Raw genomic sequence first — 25,241 nt, 5'->3', positions numbered from 1 at the left:
GGATGAATTGCTTGAAACCCAGCATACCTGTTCATAATCTTCATTTATTGTCTTTGGTTCTTCGTGTCGTTGAAACCACATCATATATTTAGTATGAAAACGCCATGACTGTTTTTTCAATGCTTTTGCTGCCAAATATTGAGCCTTGGTACCCTAAAAATGCATCAGACAAAAGTTACCAACTTTTTCCAAAAATGGTATTAGAAATTTCACGTGTTAACTGCTGTAAAATGAGGTCATATATTACTAGTTTAACTGCTAAATACCAGGATCGTTAAGAGAAGAAATTACATGTTTTCTTCAACTTACATTTGTTTTTTTTTCTGTATCCAAGTCCCTTTTCATGTTTTTTAGGGGTTTAGTCATTTGCAAGGAGTTTTTAAGGACAAGCATCAAATGCAGACATCTTTTAAATTGCCAAGTTTCAGCACAGACCATCTCCACATGAATGATGTTTTGACTAAAGGTTTGAAGTGATACGGACAACTATTTTAAGTTTTAGTACAAACAGAGGTAGAGTGAAAGAGCACCAAAACTTTAACCTGAAATTGCAATAAATGGGGAATAATTCATAAAATATTAGTGCAAGAGTTATGGCCCTTGTGTCAAATGATGGTGGTGTTGAAGACGAATAACTATTTTAAGTTTAGAGGAAATCATTCAAGTAATAACAGAGATAAAGTTTATTTATAAAATGAAAGTACATCAAAACTTTAACCAAGGTGTTGATGTGGAACGGACCCCTGACTCTGGGCCGAGTAGAATAACTCCATATACTTCTTAGTCTAGCTAACAATTAATTTACTAAATAATCTTTTGTCTGGATGTGTAAGGAAGTCATAAGATTTATACTAGGCGACTCTTTCCTGGCATATAGTTATTCCCAACATAAAGAACTATTTTCAGCAATCCTTTTGAGCAATCCTTTTGAATACCTCTTTCAATTTGCAAGAGATTTATAGTTACATTAAGGTTATGATGACACTATTATTTCTTTAATCAGTAACAAAACTTGGATATTACAACAATAACTGAAAGACTTACCTCCATATAATAAAAGATAAAAAACAGAGTTTCAGTGGATAATCTTTGAAAGAATTCTACTGAATCTGCATGTGGTGGAGGTAACTGAGGATAATACGGTGGTGTGGGACACGGGTTCCGAGGCAAGTAGTGCCTGAAATATAAACATCACACATAATTCAACAGTACATGTTTCTGTACAAACTAATTTGGTCTCTTACTCAAGATCTGCAACATTTGTTTGTTCTTCTATAAAAGCAGTGCCAAAGGTTAAATGCATAACATTTTGCATCTGAACACTGGTATATTCTTAACCTAATGAGGACTACTACTGACTAATAATAATATACTGTGTATTCTAATATGGCTAGCAATGCTTAAATCGTCACAACCGTATCATGCTGACATCATGCTGACATGATATTTAGCACCATGTACTCATCAAGAAAGAGTCCATTCAAATCTGATCAAATATTTTCCTTAAAAACATGTTTAAAATAAAACAAAATGTCACAAAGCACAACTGTCTTGATTAATTTACACTCACACACACACTGAGTGGGTTATTTGCTGTGCAGAATAGTTCGCCATCATATGCACCCTAATAGAACTACTCAGCAAGAAATATTACCATTTCCGGTACTGGCGTGTATTAACAATGGAGTGTGACAACCTGCCATTTGGCACCATACATGAGCTAAGAAACAGTTCTATCATATTTGATCTAAGTTTTACAATAAAAGAAATAATAGAATCAAAATAATTTATGGCAAAACCGTGTCCGAACACTTATTTATACACTCTGGCTGTTATATGTTGTACGAAATAATTGCACTCTGGCTTCTCTCTCATGAAATTATTACGCACGACGTATAATCGCCCATCGTGTATAAATAATGTTAAAACAAGGTTTTGCTGTAAATCATTTCTTTAACAAGAGGACCATGATGGTCCTGAATCGCTCACCTCTTCCCACATGATCCAGTTTTGAGTATGACGTCGTTTTTTCTATTATTTGACATAATGACCTAGTTTTTGAGCTCATGTGACCCAGTTTTGAACTTGACCTAGATATTATCAAGATAAAAATTTGACCAATTTTCATGAAGATCCATTGAAAAATATGGTCTTTAGAGAGGTCACAAGGTTTTTCTATTATTTGACCTATTGACCTAGTTTTTTCAGGCACATGACCCAGTTTCAAACTTGACCTAGATATCATCAAGGTGAACATTCTGACCAATTTTCATGAAGATCCATTCAAGGGTATGGCCTCTAGAGAGGTCACAAGGTTTTTCTATTTCAAGACCTACTGACCTAGTTTTTGATCGCAGTTGACCCAGTTTCAAACTTGACCTAGATATCATCAAGATGAACATTCAGACCAACATTCATGAAGATCCATTGAAAAATATGGCCTTTAGAGAGGTCACAAGGTTTTTCTATTATTTGACCTACTGACCTAGTTTTTGAAGGCACGTGACCCACTTTCGAACTTGACTTAGATATCATAAAAGTGAACATTCTGACAAATTTTCATGAAGATTTCATGAAATATATGGCCTCTAGAGAGGTCACAAGGTTTTTCTATTTTTAGACCTACTGACCTAGTTTTTGACCGCACGTGACCCATTTTTGAACTTGACCTAGATATCATCAAGATGAACATTCAGACCAACTTTCATACAGATCTCATGAAAAATATGGCCTTTAGAGAGGTCACAAGGCTTTTCTATTATTTGACCTATTGACCTAGTTTTTGACGGCACGTGACCCACTTTCGAACTTGACCTAGATATCATCAAGGTGAACGTTCTGGCCAACTTTCATGAAGATCTTGTGAATTATATGGCCTCTAGAGAGGTCACAAGGTTTTTCTATTTTTAGACCTACTGACCTAGTTTTTGACCGCACGTGACCCAGTTTCGAACTTGACCTAGATATCATCAAGATGAACATTCTGACCAATTTTCATGAAGATCCATTGAAAATTATGGCCTCTAGAGAGGTCACAAGGTTTTTCTATTTTTAGACCTACTGACCTAGTTTTTGATGGCACATGACCCAGTTTCGAACTTGACCTAGATATCATCAAGGTGAACATTCTGACCAACTTTCATAAAGATCCCATGAAAAATGTGACCTCTAGAGTGGTCACAAGCAAAAGTTTACGGACGCACGCACGCACGGACGGACGACGGACACCGCGCGATCACAAAAGCTCACCTTGTCACTTTGTGACAGGTGAGCTAATAAAAACACTTCAATCAAGTATACAAAATTACCGTAATCTTTCAGAATCTGACGGATGAGGCAGATGATGGAATGCTGCCTCTCCCATGGTAAGCTGGTATAAATGTTCTTTTACTAGAGGAACGGGCCCCAGTGGTGCCACTCCTAATAACCGATTGAGGTGTATTGTCGTGGTTTGTGGAACCTGTTGATTTGTTATACTTCCGTCCTGAGAACCGGGACTCGGTTGAGGTGACAACTGTGACACTGTACTGTTGAATGGCACTACAAGAAAAAAACATTTCTCTAACAAGCAATTCATAACATACTTTATGCATTGTTTCTTCCAACTGTTAAAGGCTCATAATGTCTTTGTTTAAAATGTGGCTGCTCTGTTATGAACATAAAATACATTAATTTCTTGTTAAATCCTATTTCTGATAATTATTTTCTTTAACATTTGTCACAGGTTTGAATATTGCTCCGTGTACTAGAATGTTTCATTGTTTTTTTATTATCTCCCTTTGGGGATCTAACTGTAACAGTTAATGTGCAATATTAAAAGTAGTGCTTGTCTAACCATGAAATTACGCATAACATCTATTTGGAAAACTGTTTCATCTGTTTTTCAGATAAAAACTAGAGGTGCTTTTGAGAAAAGAGCTTGTCTCCCACAACTGCCTAATCATCTAAATAGTAAGTCAGACTTTATATACTGTTTACTTAGAGCACATGTGCGTGCGCTTTTTTGACACAAAAAGGACTCCTATACTACTAAGTAGTATAGGTGCCGTTTTGTGGTCAAAAATGCGCAAGAAATCTGAGCGTTTTTTGGTTATTCAAGGGCCATAATTCCTAAGTGCCTGGGCCAATTTGGCTAGTTATCGAATCTGGCCGAGCACTTATTGGCAAACACATTTTGTTCAAGTCTGGTGAATATGGGATGAGAAATGTTTGACTTAAGAGTGCGGACAAGCTTTGTGACAGACACAGACTGGAGTAAACACACCACTGTGTGGTGGGAGACATAATTTAAAGCATTATGGACCTTTAATTATGAATAAAATAAAAAAATGCTTGATGCAACTAAGTTATGAAGTCCATTACTTTTTTTAGGACAGGTGAATTTTTATCTTTATAATGGTACTGGTCTTGGCAATTTTGCTAAGAAATTAAAAGCCTGAATGTAATGTCAGAGTTTAGTAAAAAGAAACTAAACAACATAATGGTAATTAGAAAATTCTACCCTGATGTTTGCTTGATTTTTTTGCTGGACTCATCTTGACAGCTTTAAACACTACATGCTTTTTTATAGATATTTGCCCATAATTAAATAGATCCCAAAATATCACGGCCATACAAGGAAAACTTGCCCCGCCCCTGGTGGCCACATTCTTTAACGAAACAGAATGATTTGAAGGAATTTGTTAGTGGTTCACCAAAGGAAAATTGCTGTCAATTTATACTGAAATCAGAATTATTCAGAAATTATTTTGAAATCAGACCAACAGTTTCAGGAGATTTTTGATGTTTTCCATATAGTCATGTAGGAACCCCCCCCCCCCACCCCCCTCACCGGCAGCGATGTTTTTAAGCAAAAAAAAAAATGATCTGAAAGAAACTGATAGTGATTGCTGTCAAATTCTTCTGAAATCAAGCCAGCCTTTTTGGACGAGGTGATTTTCAAAGCTTTCTTTATAGTCATACAGGGAAAACTATTTTGAAGTAATTTGGTGGAAGGTCACCCAAGGAACATTGCTGTTAAATCATTTTGAAATCAGACATGCCATTTCAGAGGAGATTTTCAAAGTTTTCCACTGTGTCTTATAAGGTTAACTAGCCCTGCCCCCAAGCAATGTTTTTTTAATGAAACTTTATGATTTGAATGAATTTGGAAGAGGGTCGCCCAAGGAACATTGCTGTGAAACTATTTCAACACTGGACCATCAATTACTGAGAAGACATGTTTTTCCCCTCTTTTCATTGCCATGGCAACCAGAATTCTGCATGGATGACCTAGATTTGAAGGCATTTGAAAGGGGACCACCCAAGGAACATTCCTGTGAAGTTTTGTTAAAATTGGGTTTGTGTTTTAGAAGGCGATATTCTTTAAAATTGTGGACGACTCACTGACAACGAACATTCAACGATCTTAAAAGCTAAACAAGAGCTGAAGTAGGGCAATATACACCTAAATTGTAGACAGAGAAGTAAAATTGAGAGAAATTTGTTTTCTAGGTGTGTGTATCGCAGGGGCAATGAAATGCTGCAGTCGGTTGGTGGGGGACTTGTGAGTAGGAATACTAAGGCACAAGAAACTTAAGTGATTTTTAATGGTGCATTTTATAACAATGTACGTTGTGTACCAAGATTACCCCTTCCTAATCTTCTTCTGTGGGGGTTTAATAATTGAACATGAATGTCTCAATATTATGCACATGTCCACTTTATGTTGATGAGGTGCACCAAGTTTCATTTCATTTGAATGAAAACTGTGAGAGGTGTCATGTAAACAAGAAAGTGTTAAGGAAAGATTGATGGACAAACAGGTCAAACACCGTCTGCCTCCAAGGTCTTCAACAGGGGGTGGGGCAGGGGGGCATAAAAATGACATTATGCGATGACCTCCAGTTTACTAAACATACAGACCATGTTTAAACATAGTCAAAATGGTGTATTTTACCTTTTGTGTCAGATGACGTTGTGTCTGTCGATGATGGTATCTGGTTTTCTAGACCTGCATTCATCACAGCCTGCTGTGCAATAGATTTTAAGGATGACATCTCTTCTGACAACACATCCTGAATATAAAATATACACACTCATCTCCTTGCATCTTGTGCTTTAATCAACCATACTAGAGCTTTTGTTTTGGGTTTAACGCCGTTTTTCAACATTATTTCAGTCATGTAACGGCGGGCAGTTAACCTAACCAGTGTTCCTGGATTCTGTACCAGTACAAACCTGTTCTCCGCAAGTAAATGCCAAATTCCCCACATGAATTATCAGAGGTGGAGGACGAATGATGTCAGACACAATGTCTTTTATTAAATCGTCACGGAGAACATACGCCCCGCCCGAGGATCGAACTCGTGACCCCGCGATCCCTACTGAGCTAAGCGGAGGGCTGCAATACTAGAGCTAAGATGGTTAATACCCCAAGATGCCGCTTTGATAAAGGAACAGTTAAATATTGTGATAGAGGTCTCTGACCTTCAAGAGTGACCTTGACCTTGAACCTAGTTGTACGCTATTCGTCATCTTGATGAGCTTAACAAATGACTTTGGTTTTATGAAAATACTGGCAGTGATTAAGAACACTGGCATCAGACCAGAAATGAAATGCCTTTGTACCCTACCCATAGGTATACTAAGAGAACCATGGTACACAATGGAAAAATATACTAGCCCATTTCAATTGTGCATTTATCACCTAAAACACACAGTTCTCCATTTGGGTACTATGCATATTGAACAACTGGTAACTTATCTTCTATCTTGCGCTAGTCACATGTTCTCAATATTTCTTATAGCAGACACTGTGTAGTTGATGTTTTCGTCAATGTTACAAAAAAAGTTAGATAACCTTCCCGATTGACCTTCCTGTCCAGATGACATCAGATATTCTGACTGGCTGATATGAATATGTATGTCAAGCATTGTTTTAACAACATGTGTAAGCTAAAATGTGTACAGAAAACATGAATGTGCAATGTGAACTTTTAAGGTCAAATAAACAAAATAAATGTGCATGATTTCACATTCAGAATCATTTCTAAAATATCCTTCATTTATCATTCTGAGTTCTATTGTATAACTGTGAATACTGCACATTCTGTTTTAGTCTCTTCATGTTTTGCCTACATTTGCACATGGCCGTGTCATCTGAACCAAAGGTCAAAATGGAAGGTTATCCAAGTTTTTTATATATCAACTATGCAGTGTCTCTGCAATAAGAAACATTCAGAAGATGTGACTCGTGCAAGATGGAAGGTTAATTATCAATTATTAAATACGTATAGTACACGTTTGATGAATTTCTTACTGTAGGTAAAAATACATGACTGACATGGACAAGCATATTTTCCAGTTGTTTACCATAGTTCTCATAGAATACTTAACTGTAGGGAAAACTTTCTGGTCTGGTGCCAATGGTAAGGGTGATATGGACCAGTTGTTTGATCTTTGTCCTGAAATTGTGACCTTGACCTAGGACCTAATGACCTGGGTGGTCCATTCTGCATGTTGTGTTGATGAGGTTAATAACTGCTAATTTTACCAAATTAATACTAAGAGTTAAGAAAGCATGGAGTGGCCATAATTTAAGCTATTTGATATTTAACCTCTGTGACCTTTACCTTGAACTAACCTGTCATGTGCTCTGCATGTCGTCTTCTTTAGAAAAACAACTGACCAAAGTTTTACAGAAATTTTTCAAGCAGTTTAGACAATGCAGATACAGAAGTTAAGCTATTTGACCTTGAAGTATGACCATGATTACTGGACCTAGTGACCCTGGTTGTGCACTCTGCATGTTGTTTTGATGAGGTAAACAACTGATGTTAGTTTTTTGACAACTTTCCAAGCAGTTTAGAAAATATGAACACTATTTGACTTTAAACCTCAACGTGTGACCTTGACCTTGCACCTAGTGATCTGGGTTGTAAACAACTGATGCCCGTTTTATGAAAATCTTTCAAGCTGTAAAGACAATATGATTAAGCATTTGACCTCTGACGTCAATTTAGAGCTTAATCTTAGACTGTACACTCTGCACATTGTCTTGATGAGGTTAACAACTGACGCTAGTTTCATCAAAATCTTGCCAGCGGTTAAGCAGATACGGAGTTGGCACGATGAGCAGACAGATCAACAGATGGACATGTATGACTCAAATACAGCCCCCACATACTTTGTATCTGGGGGTACAACTAGTAGTGCTTTAAACATCAAGTACAATTCATATACATTGCAATGTCCGTATTTTCTATAGGAAGATTTCTATAAAATGGAGCCAACAGGTTAGTCAGTGCATATCAGATTCCTGTTAAACAATTAGCCAATCACAGAGCAAAGTTGTCGTAAAGAGAGACTTCATATACCAACAATGAAAGGCTACTGTAAGCACTGAAGCAGCATAACAACATCTACAGAAAGCAACACTTACCTTTTTTCAAAACACATCCTACAAACACACTTATACATTAACTGCTGGCTAATTACCTGTCCTTTAATCCAAATCCAATCAAAAATGCAGGCCATTAGTATTGAACCTAATAAACACACTGTGCTGACTATAGAGAGAAGCCTACCTTATGTAATGCTCCTCCAGCATTTAAAGGTCCATTCATAACACCTGGCAATATCTCTGTTTTACTCGTACTCAAACTGTTCATTGCGTTTGCCTGAGATGAAGTTAGTGTCGATGATAACGATGATGATAATGAAGTGATTAAACTATTGTTGTTGCTGTTTACTGCACTAGACGATACTGGAGATGACAACATCGGAGGCGAAACCGATTCCTTGCCAAGCCCGTTGTTGAGCAATGGCAGCGCCCCATGAGGCGGGATGGAGGGATTTCCTACACTGTTAGGTGAGACAGAGTTCACTGAACTGTTTATAGATGATGTTATACTGTTCACTAACACACTGCTAGACACACTGCTTGAAAGTCCTGATACATGATTTGTTAATGAATTTGATTGGCTCTTTGTAGTATCTGAAATGCAAAATATAGTTACCAGTAACACAGGTCTATAAAATTATTTAAAAGACCTACAAAATACTAATAAACAATCATTCATATCTTCATAATGGCATCTATAACTAACATTTAATTAAACATTTGTTCACAAGAGGACTATTTATGCCCTACATAAACATACAACATAATAAGCATATAAGACATGCCTTCAGATGTACATCACAAAATGTTCAGAACAGATATCAAGATCTGTAAAACATCTAAAGTATAAATCAATATCATTCAAGTCAATACTTCAGTTCTGCTAATGCCAACTATTACAAAGTGCTTGAAATACAGGAGACACTTCTGTTTCACACTGACCCTCAATTTACATCTTTCAGCTGTGAAGCTCATGCTTTAGTTTTTCTAGACTGTTCAGACTAAATTAGTATAGTTTTAAATGATTTTTTTTTTCAGACTTCAGCAAGTATCTTTGCGCCAACTGTTTATTTATCACAGAGTATTATCAATAATCTATATTTTAAGGAACTTTATTATTCATGAGGGATGAAATAATTCCTTTGCATGCTCTCTTTCCACCTGATACAGTTTGTGTATTTTATATTATGTAGGTGGCATAGGGATGATTGAACCATCTGAAAAAACATGTGCCCTACTAACCAGGAAGTAAGAAATACATACAATACTATGAATACTTGTTATAAACAATTGTACTTTTACAGAGCTCTGATAGAGAGTATTTATATGTTATAAACATGTTGGGAAATAGAATAATGACATGTCATTAATTTGTATATGTATTATGTCTTCTCATAAAATGAAGTATTTGATTTAAACCTTCCGGAACTATACATGTATTATTGTAAGACTGTTAAAATGCTGAACTACATGCAAATTAATCCAGTGCACAGAAAGCCAGGTAATTATACAGAGAGAGAGGGTTATTAACTATGTACCTAACATCTGAAATTGAGACTATAAAAGACTATAAAGGTATCTTAATGGTAATAACAATGCTTAAATGTCAGTTGCTCTATATGTAAGTAATTGACTGGAGTTTTACCTAGCATCCACCTCTACTACACACTGGCAATCTTATCTACTGAATAGGTCAAAGGATAATATTATCTACTAATTGTGCATTTACGGCAGTTATAAGAATTTTTGGAAAAAAAAAAAAAAAAAAAAAAAAAAAAAAAAAAATGAAATTACATATATATTATACAACTATTAGTGCATACTTTTAACAGTTATATGATAAGTAGAACATGGGGGCCATGAAAGCCCTGAATTGCTTATTGACCTTCCTTCTTCAAACCTGATCTAGCTTTCAGAAAGACAATCTGACAAACTTTCAAAAAGACTAGGCAGAAAATGTTGCCTCTGGAGAGTTAACAACATTTATTTGACTGTCGTCTTTTTTTAACACAGATAACCAAGTTTCATTCTTGACCTAGACTTTATAAATACAAGTATCTGGAAAAGTTCCATGAAGATCAGTTAGAATTTGTGGCCTCTGGACTATTAAAGGCCTTTTTTATGATTTGGCATAGTGACCTAGTTCCCACCCCCCCTCAAGATGAACCAGTTTTTAACTTGTGAGATTTTGTCAAGGCAAACATTCTGACAAAGTTTTACGAAGATTGGGCCACAATGTGACCTGTTGTGTTAGCTGTGAAATTTTGACGAAAGACATACTTGTATGGTATCACAATAGCTCACTTCCTGCTCAGGGGAGCTAAAAACTTAATAGCATTATATCTGACAAATGCAAATGTATATACAAATGAGTAATTACCTATCAGTTGGTATACGTTAAACTACCATTTCATTTGATTTTGACATCAGTGAGTTAGCATCAATTTAGAATCAAGCTTTCTTTGTAATTCATTTCTTTATGCTAGCTTTTGCTGTGACAACAATGCACCATTTTACTTAAATGCAACAGAAAGTACCTGTGTATTTCCAAGGCATGCAATGTTTCAGAAAACAGAAAAAAATTTGAAATATTTTTCCAGTGTAGCATAGGCAGATGACAACAATAAACTACTGTATACATGATGTATGAGGATGGTGTAGGGAGTAAGTCATGCACTAGGTGTCTTACCGCTAGTCGGAGAGGATAATTCGCTAAAGTTAAGTTGCCTCATTGTCATAGCAGCTGTAGAAGAGGGGGTTCGCTGCCATACAGAGGGCGGCACATTATTTTGTATTCGTGAAGATATAGGGGAACCTAAAATATAACAGTAGATACATAGGTTGTACACCAGTTTCAAAGAGATGTTCCAAGCTGTAACAAGTACTACTTCATCTTCTTTATCCTTTCCAAATTACCATTTAGTATTTTATACATACATTTTTTATTTTCATTTTGCTTTTAAAATCTGTTCATTCCAAAGTGTAATTCAATCAAATCCTGCAGTAACATAATCTCTTTAAGACCACTTTAATCAATGTTTCCATTATCTAAATTATGAAACTCAAAGAAAAACAAATTTAAATTTGAAGGAAAGTACATCAACTTGGAATTACTCTTAAAAACATATATAGAAGTAGACAATATTCTGATTAAGTAACTAAGCATGCAAGTGAGTATGAACAGTTTCTCAGTAAAACATGTTAAATAATATCTGTGACAAAATCAAACTTCATATTAATTTATTTTAAACAGTCATTTATATTAATTCACTTGAACTTGTATCATTAAATAATAAAATTTTCAATAAAAACAAGAGGACCATGATGGTCCTGAATCGCTCACCTATCCCCACATGACCCAGTGTTGAACTGAGTATGACGTCGTTATTTCTATTATTTGACATAGTGACCTAGTTTTTGAGCACATGTGACCTAGATATCATCAAGATAAAAAATTCTGACCAATTTTCATGAAGATCCATTGAAAAATATGACCTCTAGAGAGGTCACAAGGTTTTTCTATTATTTGACCTAATGACCTAGTTTTTGAAGGCACGTGACGCACTTTTGACACTTGACTAGATATCATCAAGTGAACTTCTCACCAATTTTCATGAAATCTCATGAAAAATATGGCCTCTAGAGAGGTCACAAGGTTTTTTATTTTTCGACCTACTGACTAGTTTTTGATTGCACACGACCCAGTTATGAACTTGACCTAGATATCATCAAGCTGAACACTCTCACCAATTTTCATGAAGATCCATTGAGAAATATGGCCTCTAGAGACATCACAAGGTTTTTCTATTTTTAGACCTACTGACCTAGTTTTTGACCGCATGTGACCCAGTTTCGAACTTGACCTAGATATCATCAAGATGAACATTCTGATCAATTTTCACGAAGATCTCTTGAAAAATATGGCCTCTAGAGAGGTCACAAGGTTTTTCTATTTTTAGATCTACCGACCTAGTTATTGACCGCACGTGACCCAGTTTTGAACTTGACTTAGATATCATCAAGGTGAACATTCTGACTAATTTTCATAAAGATCACGTGAAAAATATGGCCTCTAGAGAGGTCACAAAGTTTTTCTATTTTCAGACCTACTGACCTAGTTTTTGATCCACGTGACCCAGTTTCAAATTTGACCTAGATATCATCAAGGTGAACATTCTGACCAATTTTCATGAAGATCCATTGAGAAATATGGCCTCTAGAGAGGTCACAGGTTTTTCTATTTTTAGACCTACTGACCTAGTTTTTGACCCCACGTAACCCAGTTTCAAACTTGACCTAGATATCATCAAGGTGAACATTCTGACCAATTTTCATGAAGATCCATTGAGAAATATGGCCTCTAGAGAGGTCACAAGGTTTTTCTATTTTTAGACCTACTGACCTAGTTTTTGACCCCACGTGACCCAGTTTCGAACTTGACCTAGATATCATCAAGGTGAACATTCTGACCAATTTTCATGAAGATCTCAAGAAAAATATGGCCTCTAGAGAGGTCACAAGGTTTTTCTATTTTTAGACCTACTGACCTAGTTTTTGACCGCACGTGACCCAGTTTCGAACTTGACCTAGATATCATCAAGATGAACATTCTGACCAACTTTCATAAAGATCCCATGAAAAATGTGACCTCTAGAGTGGTCACAAGCAAAAGTTTACGCACGCACGCACGGACGCACGCACGGACGACGGACGACGGACGCCACGCGATCACAAAAGCTCACCTTGTCACTTTGTGACAGGTGAGCTAATAAACCAATCAAGCCGTTAAATGATCATAAATCCCATGCCTTTTGTATCTACAAAACGAGAGCGTCTATAAATTAACATTCTAAAAAAGAAACTGAACAACACTTGAAACAGGCAGGTAAATAACACATCATGTGCATCTGTCATCTGTCAAAATTTTCGAGAAAGTTCTATTTCACTGATCACAGTTAAATCCATTTTAAACATTGTTGGTGACTCACTGTATCATGTGGTAATAATGATGAATTGATAAACAACTGAACAAATATTACTTCCTCAATCAGCAATCCAAGTAAAACGAGCAAATTCGATGAATTGGTATCCCCCGCTGAAAGGGCTTGAGGTGAGGAATGGTAAAAAAATATTTCTGGCAAAAAGTTAAGGATGTTATTGAGAAGCAAATAATTTCAACAGAAAATGAATGCTTTTTTTGTGTGTGTGTGTGTGTGGGGGGGGGGGGGGGGGGGGGGGGGGGGGGGGGGGGGGGGGGGAGGGGGGGAGAGTGTGTGACCAAGGCAAGGTGGTGCCCAGGTGTGGGTACAAAACTTCATATGTTTATACTAAATGTTCATGGAAAAGAATGAAAGAAGTTTAATGAAATTCTACCAATGGGTTGGTTTGTTATGTACAAATCTGTAGATTTTTAAACAATTAAAGGGCAATAACTCTAAGGAAAATAGACCAATTGAAAAAAAAAAAATGACCGGCATCATCAAAGTATGTTGGTTCATCAGGGGTCACACTGGGAATTTTTTTCTCTGAGCCACTGCTTTTTCCGAAGATAAAATTATGAGGCCAACAACGGCGAAGCGCATAGCATTGACGTTCTTGTAGGACTACATTATATGTACCAAAGTACTACTCAAGAAATTAATGTAGTTAATTATAACATATTTCTTAGTAACCCTTTAAAAAGCTATTTCGAAGTCAATTTGTGTTAATTTCTAAAATAATCATTTTTATAAACATCTGCAATGTAATAAAAAAATTCTGAAAATCACATTTAAAATAAAGATGTCAAAAAAAGAAAAAAAAAGTTGTTTAAAAAAACAGTGTCTTATTTTGCACATTGCCTATAAGTGGGTGGGGTTCGATGCCTTCGCATGTTTTATTCTCGAAAAATACTTCAAAATAAGAGCTCCTTTTGCAAACGTTGTCATATTTTCTTAAATGTAGACTTTTTATTGGCTTTTTATTAAGATTGCACTAAAATATTCGTCAGAAATGACAGTAATATCCGAAAATCACGGTCGCGAAAACAGGTGACAAATTCGGAAAACGTAAGTTGGAATTAAACATTTGATAAAATACCTATGTTTTATTGCTTTTCTATCATCATAACTATTCAATATTTACAATTTCTGCTTGTCTAAAGCATTTTTATTTGTTTTTGCCCAAACTAACCCTCGGCAATCATAGAAAATTTGTCTAACGGCCCCGACCTGCTCATAAAATCGTATCAAGTGCACAAAATGATGATTATAATTATCCAGTTTGTTATTCAATAATCTAATTATCGCCAATCAACTGCCTGATCAAATAAAAAAATTCAAATTGGCTCTCTCCCTTTCAATAACGGATGTTGTGTCTACACAGATTATCGATTTTTCACACCTTTTGGTTCGTAAAACTGGCAATATTCGTAGTTTTGCAGACAGATATAGCTTCGGGCCATTTTCGCTAATCAGAAAATTTCGGAGCCACATTTAATTTTTTGTCGCAAATGGCTCAAGTGGCGATCGACAGCGTGACCCCTGGTTCATATTTATTTCAAGTTTCATGAAGTTCTACCAGCTTGTTACTGAGAAATGGCTGTAGATGTAGATTTTTCATTAAATCAAGGGCAATAACTCTTTAAAGAAATTGACCAATTCGATGAAAAATTTGATGGGCATCATCGCAGTATGCTGGTGCATGTTTATGTCAAGTTTTATGAAATTCTACCTGACAGTTACTGAGAAATGGCTGCGGACGGACATTTTTCATTAAATCAAGGGCAATAAAGGAAATTGACCAATCCAAAAAAAAACTTGACAGGCATCATCGCAGTATGCTGGTTCATGTTTATTTCAAGTTTAATGAAATTCTACCTGCTAGTTACTGAGAAATGGCTGCGGACGGACTGACAACGCCATTTCAATACCCCCCTCCCGATTTCATCGGCGGGGGATAATTATTAAATCGCAAGCCATAAGTATCTCTGGAGATAACCAAATGGACTAGGAAAACATGAAAAGTTAATCGTTTTTAGCAAAAATGCATCACTGAATAACTTGGAAATCTCCTAAGCTCATTTCTGTCCAAGCTGTTTTTAAACAAGGCCCCAAAAGTCTCTCACGTGAGGACCTTGACCATTTGACCTTGCTTCTAGCCAAGTCTGGGGAACATTATTTAAGCAGACCATTAAAACCTGTAAAGAGCCTTTTCTGTTTTTGCTATTCTGGTCCTACCATTAGAGGTGCAAAAGCTTGGTCCATTAAGTTCATGAGAATAAGCTATTTTCAGTTCTGGCAGTAAACAGAAACATTTTAATAAAATTAAGAAAGGTACATCCAATAATGCTACAGACCAAGTTCAATAAAGATATTCCAAAGGTTTTATAAGGAGTTGTTTAAGATTTGTATAACTGAGTTCTAATAAATAGAACTATCTGAACGAAATAATGAGAGGTACATGCAAGGATGCTACAGAACAAGTCTGGAGAAGATCCATCAAGTAGTTCAGGAGAGCATGTCATTAATAATGGTTTTTTCCCAATTTTTAGCTTTGGTGGCCCCTAAAAGGCGTCAAACTGAACCACCTGAACAAATTTTTGAGAAGACCCTTCAAGAACACTACAGACCATGTTTGGAGATCTATCAAGTGCTTCACAGAAGTTCTTTAAGTGTTTCTCTATTTTTAGCTCTGGCGATACCTAACATTTGAACGAACTTAAAAGACTTCCATGCCAGGATATTTCTGTCCAAGTTTGGTGCAATTCTGAAAAGTTTCAGCTGTTTTTAGGTAAAAATGTTGATGCAGGATGATGAAAGAAAGACTACAGATGTGGAAACATGACCATTCATCTACTCTAAAGGCTCACCCTGAACAAACTAGAACTGTCACAAAAGTGACTCATACCCCCACCATACAGTCTTGTCACAGAAGAATGGCAACCATAAGTAACCTTAAAAATACTTAGAATAATATAACAAGAGGACCATGATGGTCCTGAATCGCTCACCTCTTCCCACATGATCCAGTTTTGAGTATGACGTCATTTTTTCTATTATTTGACATAGTGACCTAGTTTTTGAACTCATGTGACCCAGTTTTGAACTTGACCTAGATATTATCAAGATAAAAATTCTGACCAATTTTCATGAAGATCCATTGAAAAATATGGTCTCTAGAGAGGTCGCAAGGTTTTTCTATTGTTTGACCTATTGACCTAGTTTTTTAAGGCACGTGACCCAGTTTCAAACTTGACCTAGATATCATCAAGGTGAACATTCTGACAAATTTTCATGAAGATCCATTCAAGGGTATGGCCTCTAGAGAGGTCACAAGGTTTTTCTATTTCAAGACCTACTGACCTAGTTTTTGATCGCAGTTAACCCAGTTTCAAACTTGACCTAGATATCATCAAGATAAACATTCAGACCAACTTTCATACAGATCCCATGAAAAATATGGCCTCTAGAGAGGTCACAACGTTATTTGACCTACTGACCTAATTTTTGATGGCATGCGACCCAATTTCGAACTTGACCTAGATATAATCAAGGTGAACATTCTGACCAATTTTTATGGAGATCCATTCACAAGTATGGCCTCTAGAGAGGTCACAAGGTTTTTCTATTTTTAGACCTACTGACCTAGTTTTAGACCGCACATGACCCTGTTTCGAACTTGACCTAGATATCATCAAGATGAACATTCAGACCAACTTTCATACAGATCCCATGAAAAATATGGCTTTTAGAGAGGTCACAAGGTTTTTCTATTATTTGACCTACTGACCTAGTTTTTGATGGCACGTGACCCACTTTCAAACTTGACCTAGATATCATCAAGATGAACATTCAGACCAACTTTCATACAGATCCCATGGAAAATATGGCCTCTAGAGAGGTCACAAGGTTTTTCTATTATTTGACCTATTGACATAGTTTTTGACGGCACGTGACCCACTTTCGAACTTGACTTAGATATCATCAAGGTGAACATTCTGACAAATTTTCATGAAGATTTCATGAAATATATGGCCTCAAAAGAGGTCACAAGGTTTTTCTATTTTTAGACCTACTGACCTAGTTTTTGACCGCACGTGACCCAGTTTCGAACTTGACCTAGATATCATCAAGATGAACATTCAGACCAACTTTCATACAGATCCCATGAAAAATATGGCCTTTAAAGACGTCACAAGGTTTTTCTATTATTTGACCTACTGACCTACTTTTTGATGGCACGTGACCCAGTTTCGAATTTGACATAGATATCATCAAGGTGAACGTTCTGACCAATTTTCATGAAGATCTTGTGAAATATATGGCCTCTAGAAAGGTCACAAGGTTTTTCTATTTTAAGACCTACTGACCTAGTTTTTGACCGCACGTGACCCAGTTTCGAACTTGACCTAGATATCATCAAGATGAACATTCAGACCAACGTTCATGCAGATCCCATGAAAAATATTGCCTTTAGAGAGGTCACAAAGTTTTTCTATCAGATGACCTACTGACCTAGTTTTTGACAGCACGTGACCAAGTTTCGAAATTGACTAGATATCATCAGTGAACGTTCTGACCAATTTCATGAAGATCTTGTGAAATATATGGATTAGAGAGGTCACAAGTTTTTCTATTATTTGTCTACTGACCTAGTTTTTGATGGCACGTGCCAGTTTCGAACTTGACTAGATATATCAGGTGAACGTTCTGACCAATTTTCATGAAGATCTTGTGAAATATATGGCTCTAGAAAGGTCACAAGGTTTTTCTATTTTTAGTACCTACTGACCTAGTTTTTGATGGCACGTGACCCAGTTTCGAACTTGACCTAGATATCATCAAGTGTGAACATTCTGACCAATTTTCATAAGATCTTGTGAAATATATGGCCTCTAGAAATGGTCACAAGCTAAGACTATGATAGTTATTGAGCACGTGACGACAGTTGAACTTGCCTAGATACAAAGGGACATTCTACCTTTTTCAATTCTGAAAATGGTGACCTCTAGAGTGGTCAAAGAAAAGTTTACTGACGTACGAGATTACTCGCTTTAGAAGTCACTTTCTTTAATGCTCTGTGGTCTTTGGGTCTCATCCTGGGCTTCCATGTAAGTAATACTAGTATAATTATGTGCCCTGGATGAGGGCAGGGATCATCCTAGGTCAAAATTTTAGGGAGAAGTTACTTCTCTCTCTACAGAATTTAGGGAGAAGTTGAGGAATCTAAGGAGAAGAATCGGCATAGCATTCAGTTTCCTGCCTTTATATATCCACTTTCTATGGGTCTAGCTGTAACTTATAAACAGTAATTATTTAAGGAAACTGATTCTTGCATTACCATTTTCATGAATTTCTAAATAAAGTATAAACTTAGCTATGAAAAAGTCGCCTTTAAATTTTTATCGGAAATTTACATGTCCGAAACTCGTAAATTTAACAGGTGCACGATCAAAATGCCGTGAAAGTTTGCATTCATGTTTCGATTCTCGTGCTTTTATAATGCCTGATTTTTGCATCAACTTGTTCAGATTTATACATTTAATTTATTTATTTATTGATTTTTTCGAAAATAATACCAAACTCGTAGATAATGGCGATCTTTTTACAATATTTTGTACGGCAGTTCTGACGTCCGCGAAATAATTTTTTATCCACAGTACCCGAGCAATTCATTTACAGAAATTGACCGTAATCATGGTAATTGAAATAATTTTTGAAGTAATCTTTAATAAAATGAAAGAATAATACACAATTGTTGCATAAGATCATGCTCTCGTTAAGTTTATCGGCTTTTTACACGCCTATTGAAAATTTTCAAAATGGCGGCGGCTTACAATATTATTGACACTGTGGGATATTAACACTACGATTGGCTGAAGTTTGACAGGCGAGTAGGCGGGGTTGACTATGGATTTATCGATAATTTAATCTAGAATATGCATCAAGTTTTACAACTTTAAATAAACAGATAATAACTCGCTGAAAAACTATGCGATTCAGATTTCACCCGGAGGCGATAATTAGGCGAAGTGGCCGAGTTTAAAGCGACGATATCGCTCAAATCGCCTTGTAGGATGATCCCCGTGAGGGAAGAGGTAAATATAAACAAGAGATCACAGAGTGATCTTGGCGCCCACCAATGTGCCATTTTTGAGTGTTCCAAATTTCAAGACTTACTGACTAGCTCAAGGTCAAATTTCATTTCCGTACACAACACTGTGCATGTGGTCCAAATTCAAAAGCTGTAGCTTGAGAAATGTGAAAGTAGGTCACTAGATCAATTTCAAGGACAAAGTTCTTTGTACACAAAACTATGCATGTGCATCAAGTTTGAAGGCTGTAGTTTGAGAAATCTGAAAGTAGGTCACTAGGTCAATCTTAAGGTCACAGTTTATTTTGGTACAAAAAACTATGCAAGTGGTCCAAATTTGAAGGCTGTAGCTTGAGAAATGTGAAAGTAGGTCACTAGGTCAATGTCAAAGTTTGTTTCGGTACACAATCCTATGCATGTGGTCTAAATTTGAAGCCTGTAGCTACAGAAATGTGAAAGTAGGTCACTAGGTCAATCTTAAGATCAAAGTTCATTTTGGTACACAAAACTAAGCAAGTGGTCCAAATTTGAAGGCTGTAGCTCGAGAAATGTGAAAGTAGGTCACTAGGTCAAAATCAAGGTCAAATTTTATTTCAGAACACAGAACTATGCATGTGGTCCAAATTTGAAGCCTGTACCTTCAAAAATGTAAAAGTAGGTCACTAGGTCAATGTAAAGGTCAAAGTTTGTTCGGTACACAAAACTATGCAAGTGGTCCAAATTTGAAGGCTGTAGCTCGATAAATGTGAAAGTAGGTCACTAGGTCAAAATCAATGTCAAATTTTTTTCGGAACACAGAACTATGCATGTGGTCCAAATTTGAAGCCTGTACCTTCAAACATGTGAAAGTAGGTCACTAGGTCAATGTAAAGGTCATAGTTTGTTTCGGTACACAAAACTAAGCATGTGGTCCAAATTTGAAGGCTGTAGCTTGAGAAATGTTAAAGTAGGTCACTAGGTCAAAATCAAGGTCAAATTTCATTTCGGAACACAAAGGTCAACTCATGTCAAGGTTCATCTTGCCACTCAAAACCATACATGTGGTCCAAATTTGAATATTGTAGGTTACTGACAAGAAGATTTTAAAAGCTTTTCCCTATATAAGTCTATATGAACCATGTGACCCCCAGGGCGGGGCCATATTTGACCCTAGGGGGATAATTTGACCAAACTTGGTAGAGAACCACTAGATGATGCTACATAACAAATATCAAAGCCCTAGGTTTTGTGGTTTGGGCAAGAAGATATTCAAAGTTTTTCCCTATATAAGTCTATGTAAACCATGTGACCCCCGGGGCGGGGCCATATTTGACCCTAGGGGGATAATTTGAAAAATCTTAGTAGAGGACCACTAGATGATGTCACATACAAAATATCAAAGCCCTAGGCCCTATGGTTTTGAACAAGAGGTTTTTCAAAGTTTTTCCCTATATAAGTCTATATAAACCATGTGACCCCCTGGGCGGGGCCATATTAGACCCCGGGGAAATAATTTGAATCATCTTGGTAGAGGACCACTAGATGATGCTTCATACCAAATATCAAAGCCCACGGCTCTGTGGTTTTGGACAAGAAGATTTTCAAAGTTTTTCCCTATATAAATCTATGTAAATTATAGAAATAAACAAAGGGCCATAACTCACTAAAAAATTGTTGAACCAGTCTGATTTTCAGGGGGACAAAACTAGAGTACCAATACATCATTCTGACAAAGTTTGGTCAAAATGTCCCTGGTAGTTTCTGAGGAGATGCGATAACGAGAAATTGTTAATGGAAGGACGGACGGACGGACGGAAGGACGTCGGACCACGGACGCAGAGTGATTTGAATAGCCCACCATCTGATGATGGTGGGCTAAAAATCTCTATTAGAGATACACTAAAAGTGAATACAAAGAAGTGTCTTACTGACCCATGTTACCACAGAAAAATGTATTTACTTTTTACATAGGACTGATAATAAAAATGTTAGAAAAATACCAAAACTATTGAAAATCAAAAAACAGGGCCAAGATGGCCCTAGGTCGCTCACCTAAGAAACACTCCATAACAGTGTAAAACATGTTTGACCTAGTGATTTCATGGAAACAAATATTCTGACCAATTTTCATTAAGATTGGACCAAAAAATTGGTCTCTTGCGATAAAACAAGCATTTTCTTAGATATGACCTAGTTTTTGACCCTAGATGACCCATGTTCAAACTCGACCTAGATTTTATCAAGGCAATCATTCTGACCAAAATTCATGAAGATCAACTGAAAAATACAGCCTCTATCACATACAGAAGTTTTTTCTTTGATTTGACCAAGTGACCTAGTTTTTGACCTCAGATGACCCATATTCAAATTCGACCTAGATTTCATTAAGGCAATCAACCTGACCAAATTTCATAAATATCAACTGAAAAAAACAGTCTCTATCGCATACACAAGATTTTTCTTTAATTTGACCTAGTGACCTAGCTTTTGACCTCAGATAATCCATATTCAAAACCGACCTAGTTTTCATCAAGGCAATCACTCTGACCAAATTTCATGAAGATCAATTGAAAAATACATCCTCTATTGCATACACAATGTTTTTCTTCGATTTGACCTAGTGACCTAGTTTTTGACCCCAGATGACCCATTTTCGAAATCAGCCTAGATTTTATCAAGGTAATCATTCTGGCTAAATTTCATGAAGATCAGTTGACAAGAGATCACAGAGTGATCTTGGCGCCCACCAATGTGCCATTTTTGAGTGTTCCAAATTTCAAGACTTACTGACTAGCTCAAGGTCAAATTTCATTTCCGTACACAACACTGTGCATGTGGTCCAAATTCGAAAGCTGTAGCTTGAGAAATGTGAAAGTAGGTCACTAGATCAATCTTAAGGTCAAAGTTTAATTCGGTACACAAAACTATGCAAGTGGTCCAAATTTGAAGGCTGTAGCTTGAGAAATGTGAAAGTAGGTCACTAAGTCAAAATCAAGGTCAAATTTCACTTCAGAAACAAATCAATGCATGTAGTCAAAAATTGAAGCCTGTACCTTCAAAAATGTGAAAGTAGGTCACTAGGTCAATGTCAAGGTCAAAGTTTGTTTCGGTACACAATCCTATTCATGTGGTCTAAATTTGAAGCCTGTAGCTACAGAAATGTGAAAGTAGGTCACTAGGTCAATCTTAAGGTCAAAGTTCATTTCGGTACACAAAACTACGCAAGTGGTCCAAATTTGAAGGCTGTAGCTTGAGAAATGTGAAAGTAGGTCACTAGGTCAATGTAAAGGTCAAAGTTTGTTTCGGTACACAAAACCATGCATGTGGTCTAAATTTGAAGCCTGTAGCTACAGAAATGTGAAAGTAGGTCACTAGGTCAATCTTAAGGTCAAAGTTCATTTCGGTACACAAAACTACGCAAGTGGTCAAAATTTGAAGGCTGTAGCTTGAGAAATGTGAAAGTAGGTCACTAGGTCAAAATCAAGGTCAAATTTTATTTTGGAATACAGAACTATGCATGTGGTCCAAATCTGAAGCCTGTACCTTCAAAAATGTGAAAGTAGGTCACTAGGTCAATGTAACGGTTAAAGTTTGTTTCGGTACATAAAACCATGCATGTGGTCCAAATTTGAAGGCTGTAGCTTGAGAAATGTGGAAGTAGGTCACTGGGTCAAAATCAAGGTCAAATTTCATTTCGGAACACGAAATTATGCATGTGGTCCAAATTTGAAGCCTGTACCTTCAAAAATGTGAAAGTAGGTCCCTAGGTCAATGTCAAGGTCAAAGTTTATTTCAGTGCACAAAACTATGCATGTGGTCCAAATTTGAAGGTTGTAGCTACAGAAATATGAAAGTAGGTCACTAGGTCAAAATCAAGGTCAACTCATGTCAAGGTTCATCTTGCCACTCAAAACCATACATGTGGTCCAAATTTGAATGTTGTAGGTTATTGACAAGAAGTTTTTAAAAGCTTTTCCCTATATAAGTCTATATGAACCATGTGACCCCAGGGCGGGGCCATATTTGACCCTAGGGGGATAATTTTAACAAACTTGGTAGAGAACCACCAGGCGATGCTACATTACAATATCAAAGCCCTAGGCTTTGTGGTTTGGACAAGAAGATTTTCAAAGTTTTTCACTATATAAGTCTATGTAAACCATGTGACCCCCGGGGCGGGGCCATATTTGACATTAGGGGGATAATTTGAACAATCTTAGTAGAAGACCACTAGATGATGTCACATACAAAATATCAAAGCCCTAGGCCCTATGGTTTTGGACAAGAGGTTTTTCAAAGTTTTTCCCTATATAAGTCTATATAAACCATGTGACCCCCGGGGCGGGGCCATATTAGACCCCAGGGAAATAATTTGAATCATCTTGGTAGAGGACCACTAGATGATGCTTCATACCAAATATCAAAGCCCTAGGCTCTGTGGTTTTGGGCAAGAAGATTTTCAAAGTTTTTCCCTATATAAATCTATGTAAATTATAGAAATAAACAAAGGGCCATAACTTACTAAAAATTTGTTGAACCAGTCTGATTTTCAGGGGGACACAACTAGGGTACCAAGACATCATTCTGACAAAGTTTGGTCAAAATCCCCCTGGTAGTTTCTGAGGAGATGCGATAACGAGAAATTGTTAACGGAAGGACGGACGGACGGAAGGACGTCGGACCACGGACGCAGAGTGATTTGAATAGCCCACCATCTGATGATGGTGGGCTAAAAAATACAGCCTCTATTGCATACACAAGGTTTTTCTTTGATTTGACCTAGTGACCTAGTTTTTGAACCCAGATGACCCATTTTCGAACTTGGTCTAAATTTCATCAAGGCAATCATTCTGACCAAAATTCATGAAGATCAATTGAAAAATACCGCATCTATCGCATACACAAGGTTTTTCTTTGATTTGACCTAGTGACCTAGTTTTTGACCCAAGATGACCCATTTTCGAACTCGGCCTAGATTTCATCAAGGCAATCATTCTGACCAAAATTCATGAAGATCAATTAAAAAATACCGCCTCTATCGCATACACAAGGTTTTTCTTTGATTTGACCTAGTGACCTAGTTTTTGACCCGAGATGACCCTTTTTCGAACTCGGCCTAGATTTCATCAAGGCTATCATTCTGACCAATATTCATGAAGAAGAATTGAAAAATACAGCCTCTACTGCATACACAAGGTTTTTCTTTGATTTGACCTAGTGACCTAGTTTTTGACCCGAGATGACCCATTTTCGAACTCGGCTTAGATTTCATCAAGGTTATCATTCTGACCAAAATTCATGAAGTTTAATTGAAAAATACCACCTCTATCGCATACACAAGGTTTTTCTTTGATTTGACCTAGTGACCTAGATTTTGACCCGAGATGACCCATTTTCGAACTCGGCCTAGATTTCATCAAGGTTATCATTCTGATCAATATTCATGAAGAAGAATTGAAAAATACAGCCTCTATTGCATACACAAGGTTTTTCTTTGATTTGACCTAGTTACCTAGTTTTTGACCCGAGATGACCCATTTTCGAACTCGGCTTAGATTTCATCAAGGTTATCATTCTGACCAATATTCATGAAGATTAATTGAAAAATACCACCTCTATCGCATACACAAGGTTTTTCTTTGATTTGACCTAGTGACCTAGTTTTTGACCCGAGATGACCCATTTTCGAACTCGGCCTAGATTTCATCAAAGTTATCATTCTGACCAATATTCATGAAGATTAAATGAAAAATACAGCCTCTATCGCATACACAAGGTTTTTCTTTGATTTGACCTAGTGACCTAG

The 25,241-nt window shown here is 36.7% G+C and overlaps 1 protein-coding gene across 5 annotated transcripts in view; it reads right to left on the bottom strand.

The window, feature by feature from the left end:
- The window catches only part of LOC123564335 (CCR4-NOT transcription complex subunit 3-like), a 69,836-nt gene that overhangs the window by 6,026 nt on the left and 38,569 nt on the right, over positions 1-25,241 (bottom strand). For 3 of the 5 annotated variants that reach the window (XM_045357837.2, XM_045357839.2, XM_045357838.2), the window contains exons 12-17: positions 11,073-11,198; positions 8,568-8,977; positions 5,939-6,056; positions 3,309-3,540; positions 1,045-1,177; positions 28-153 (exon numbers count right to left, since the gene is read on the bottom strand). In XM_045357837.2, coding sequence (XP_045213772.1) covers positions 28-153; positions 1,045-1,177; positions 3,309-3,540; positions 5,939-6,056; positions 8,568-8,977; positions 11,073-11,198 — 1,145 coding nt within the window. The remainder of the gene's footprint in view (positions 1-27; positions 154-1,044; positions 1,178-3,308; positions 3,541-5,938; positions 6,057-8,567; positions 8,978-11,072; positions 11,199-25,241) is intronic. The other 2 variants (XM_045357840.2, XM_045357841.2) reach the window with 1 other exon arrangement.

This window comes from Mercenaria mercenaria, chromosome 2 (genome assembly GCF_021730395.1).
Source record: "Mercenaria mercenaria strain notata chromosome 2, MADL_Memer_1, whole genome shotgun sequence".
NCBI lineage: Eukaryota > Metazoa > Mollusca > Bivalvia > Venerida > Veneridae > Mercenaria > Mercenaria mercenaria.
This window is presented reverse-complemented; position numbering and strand designations above follow the sequence as displayed.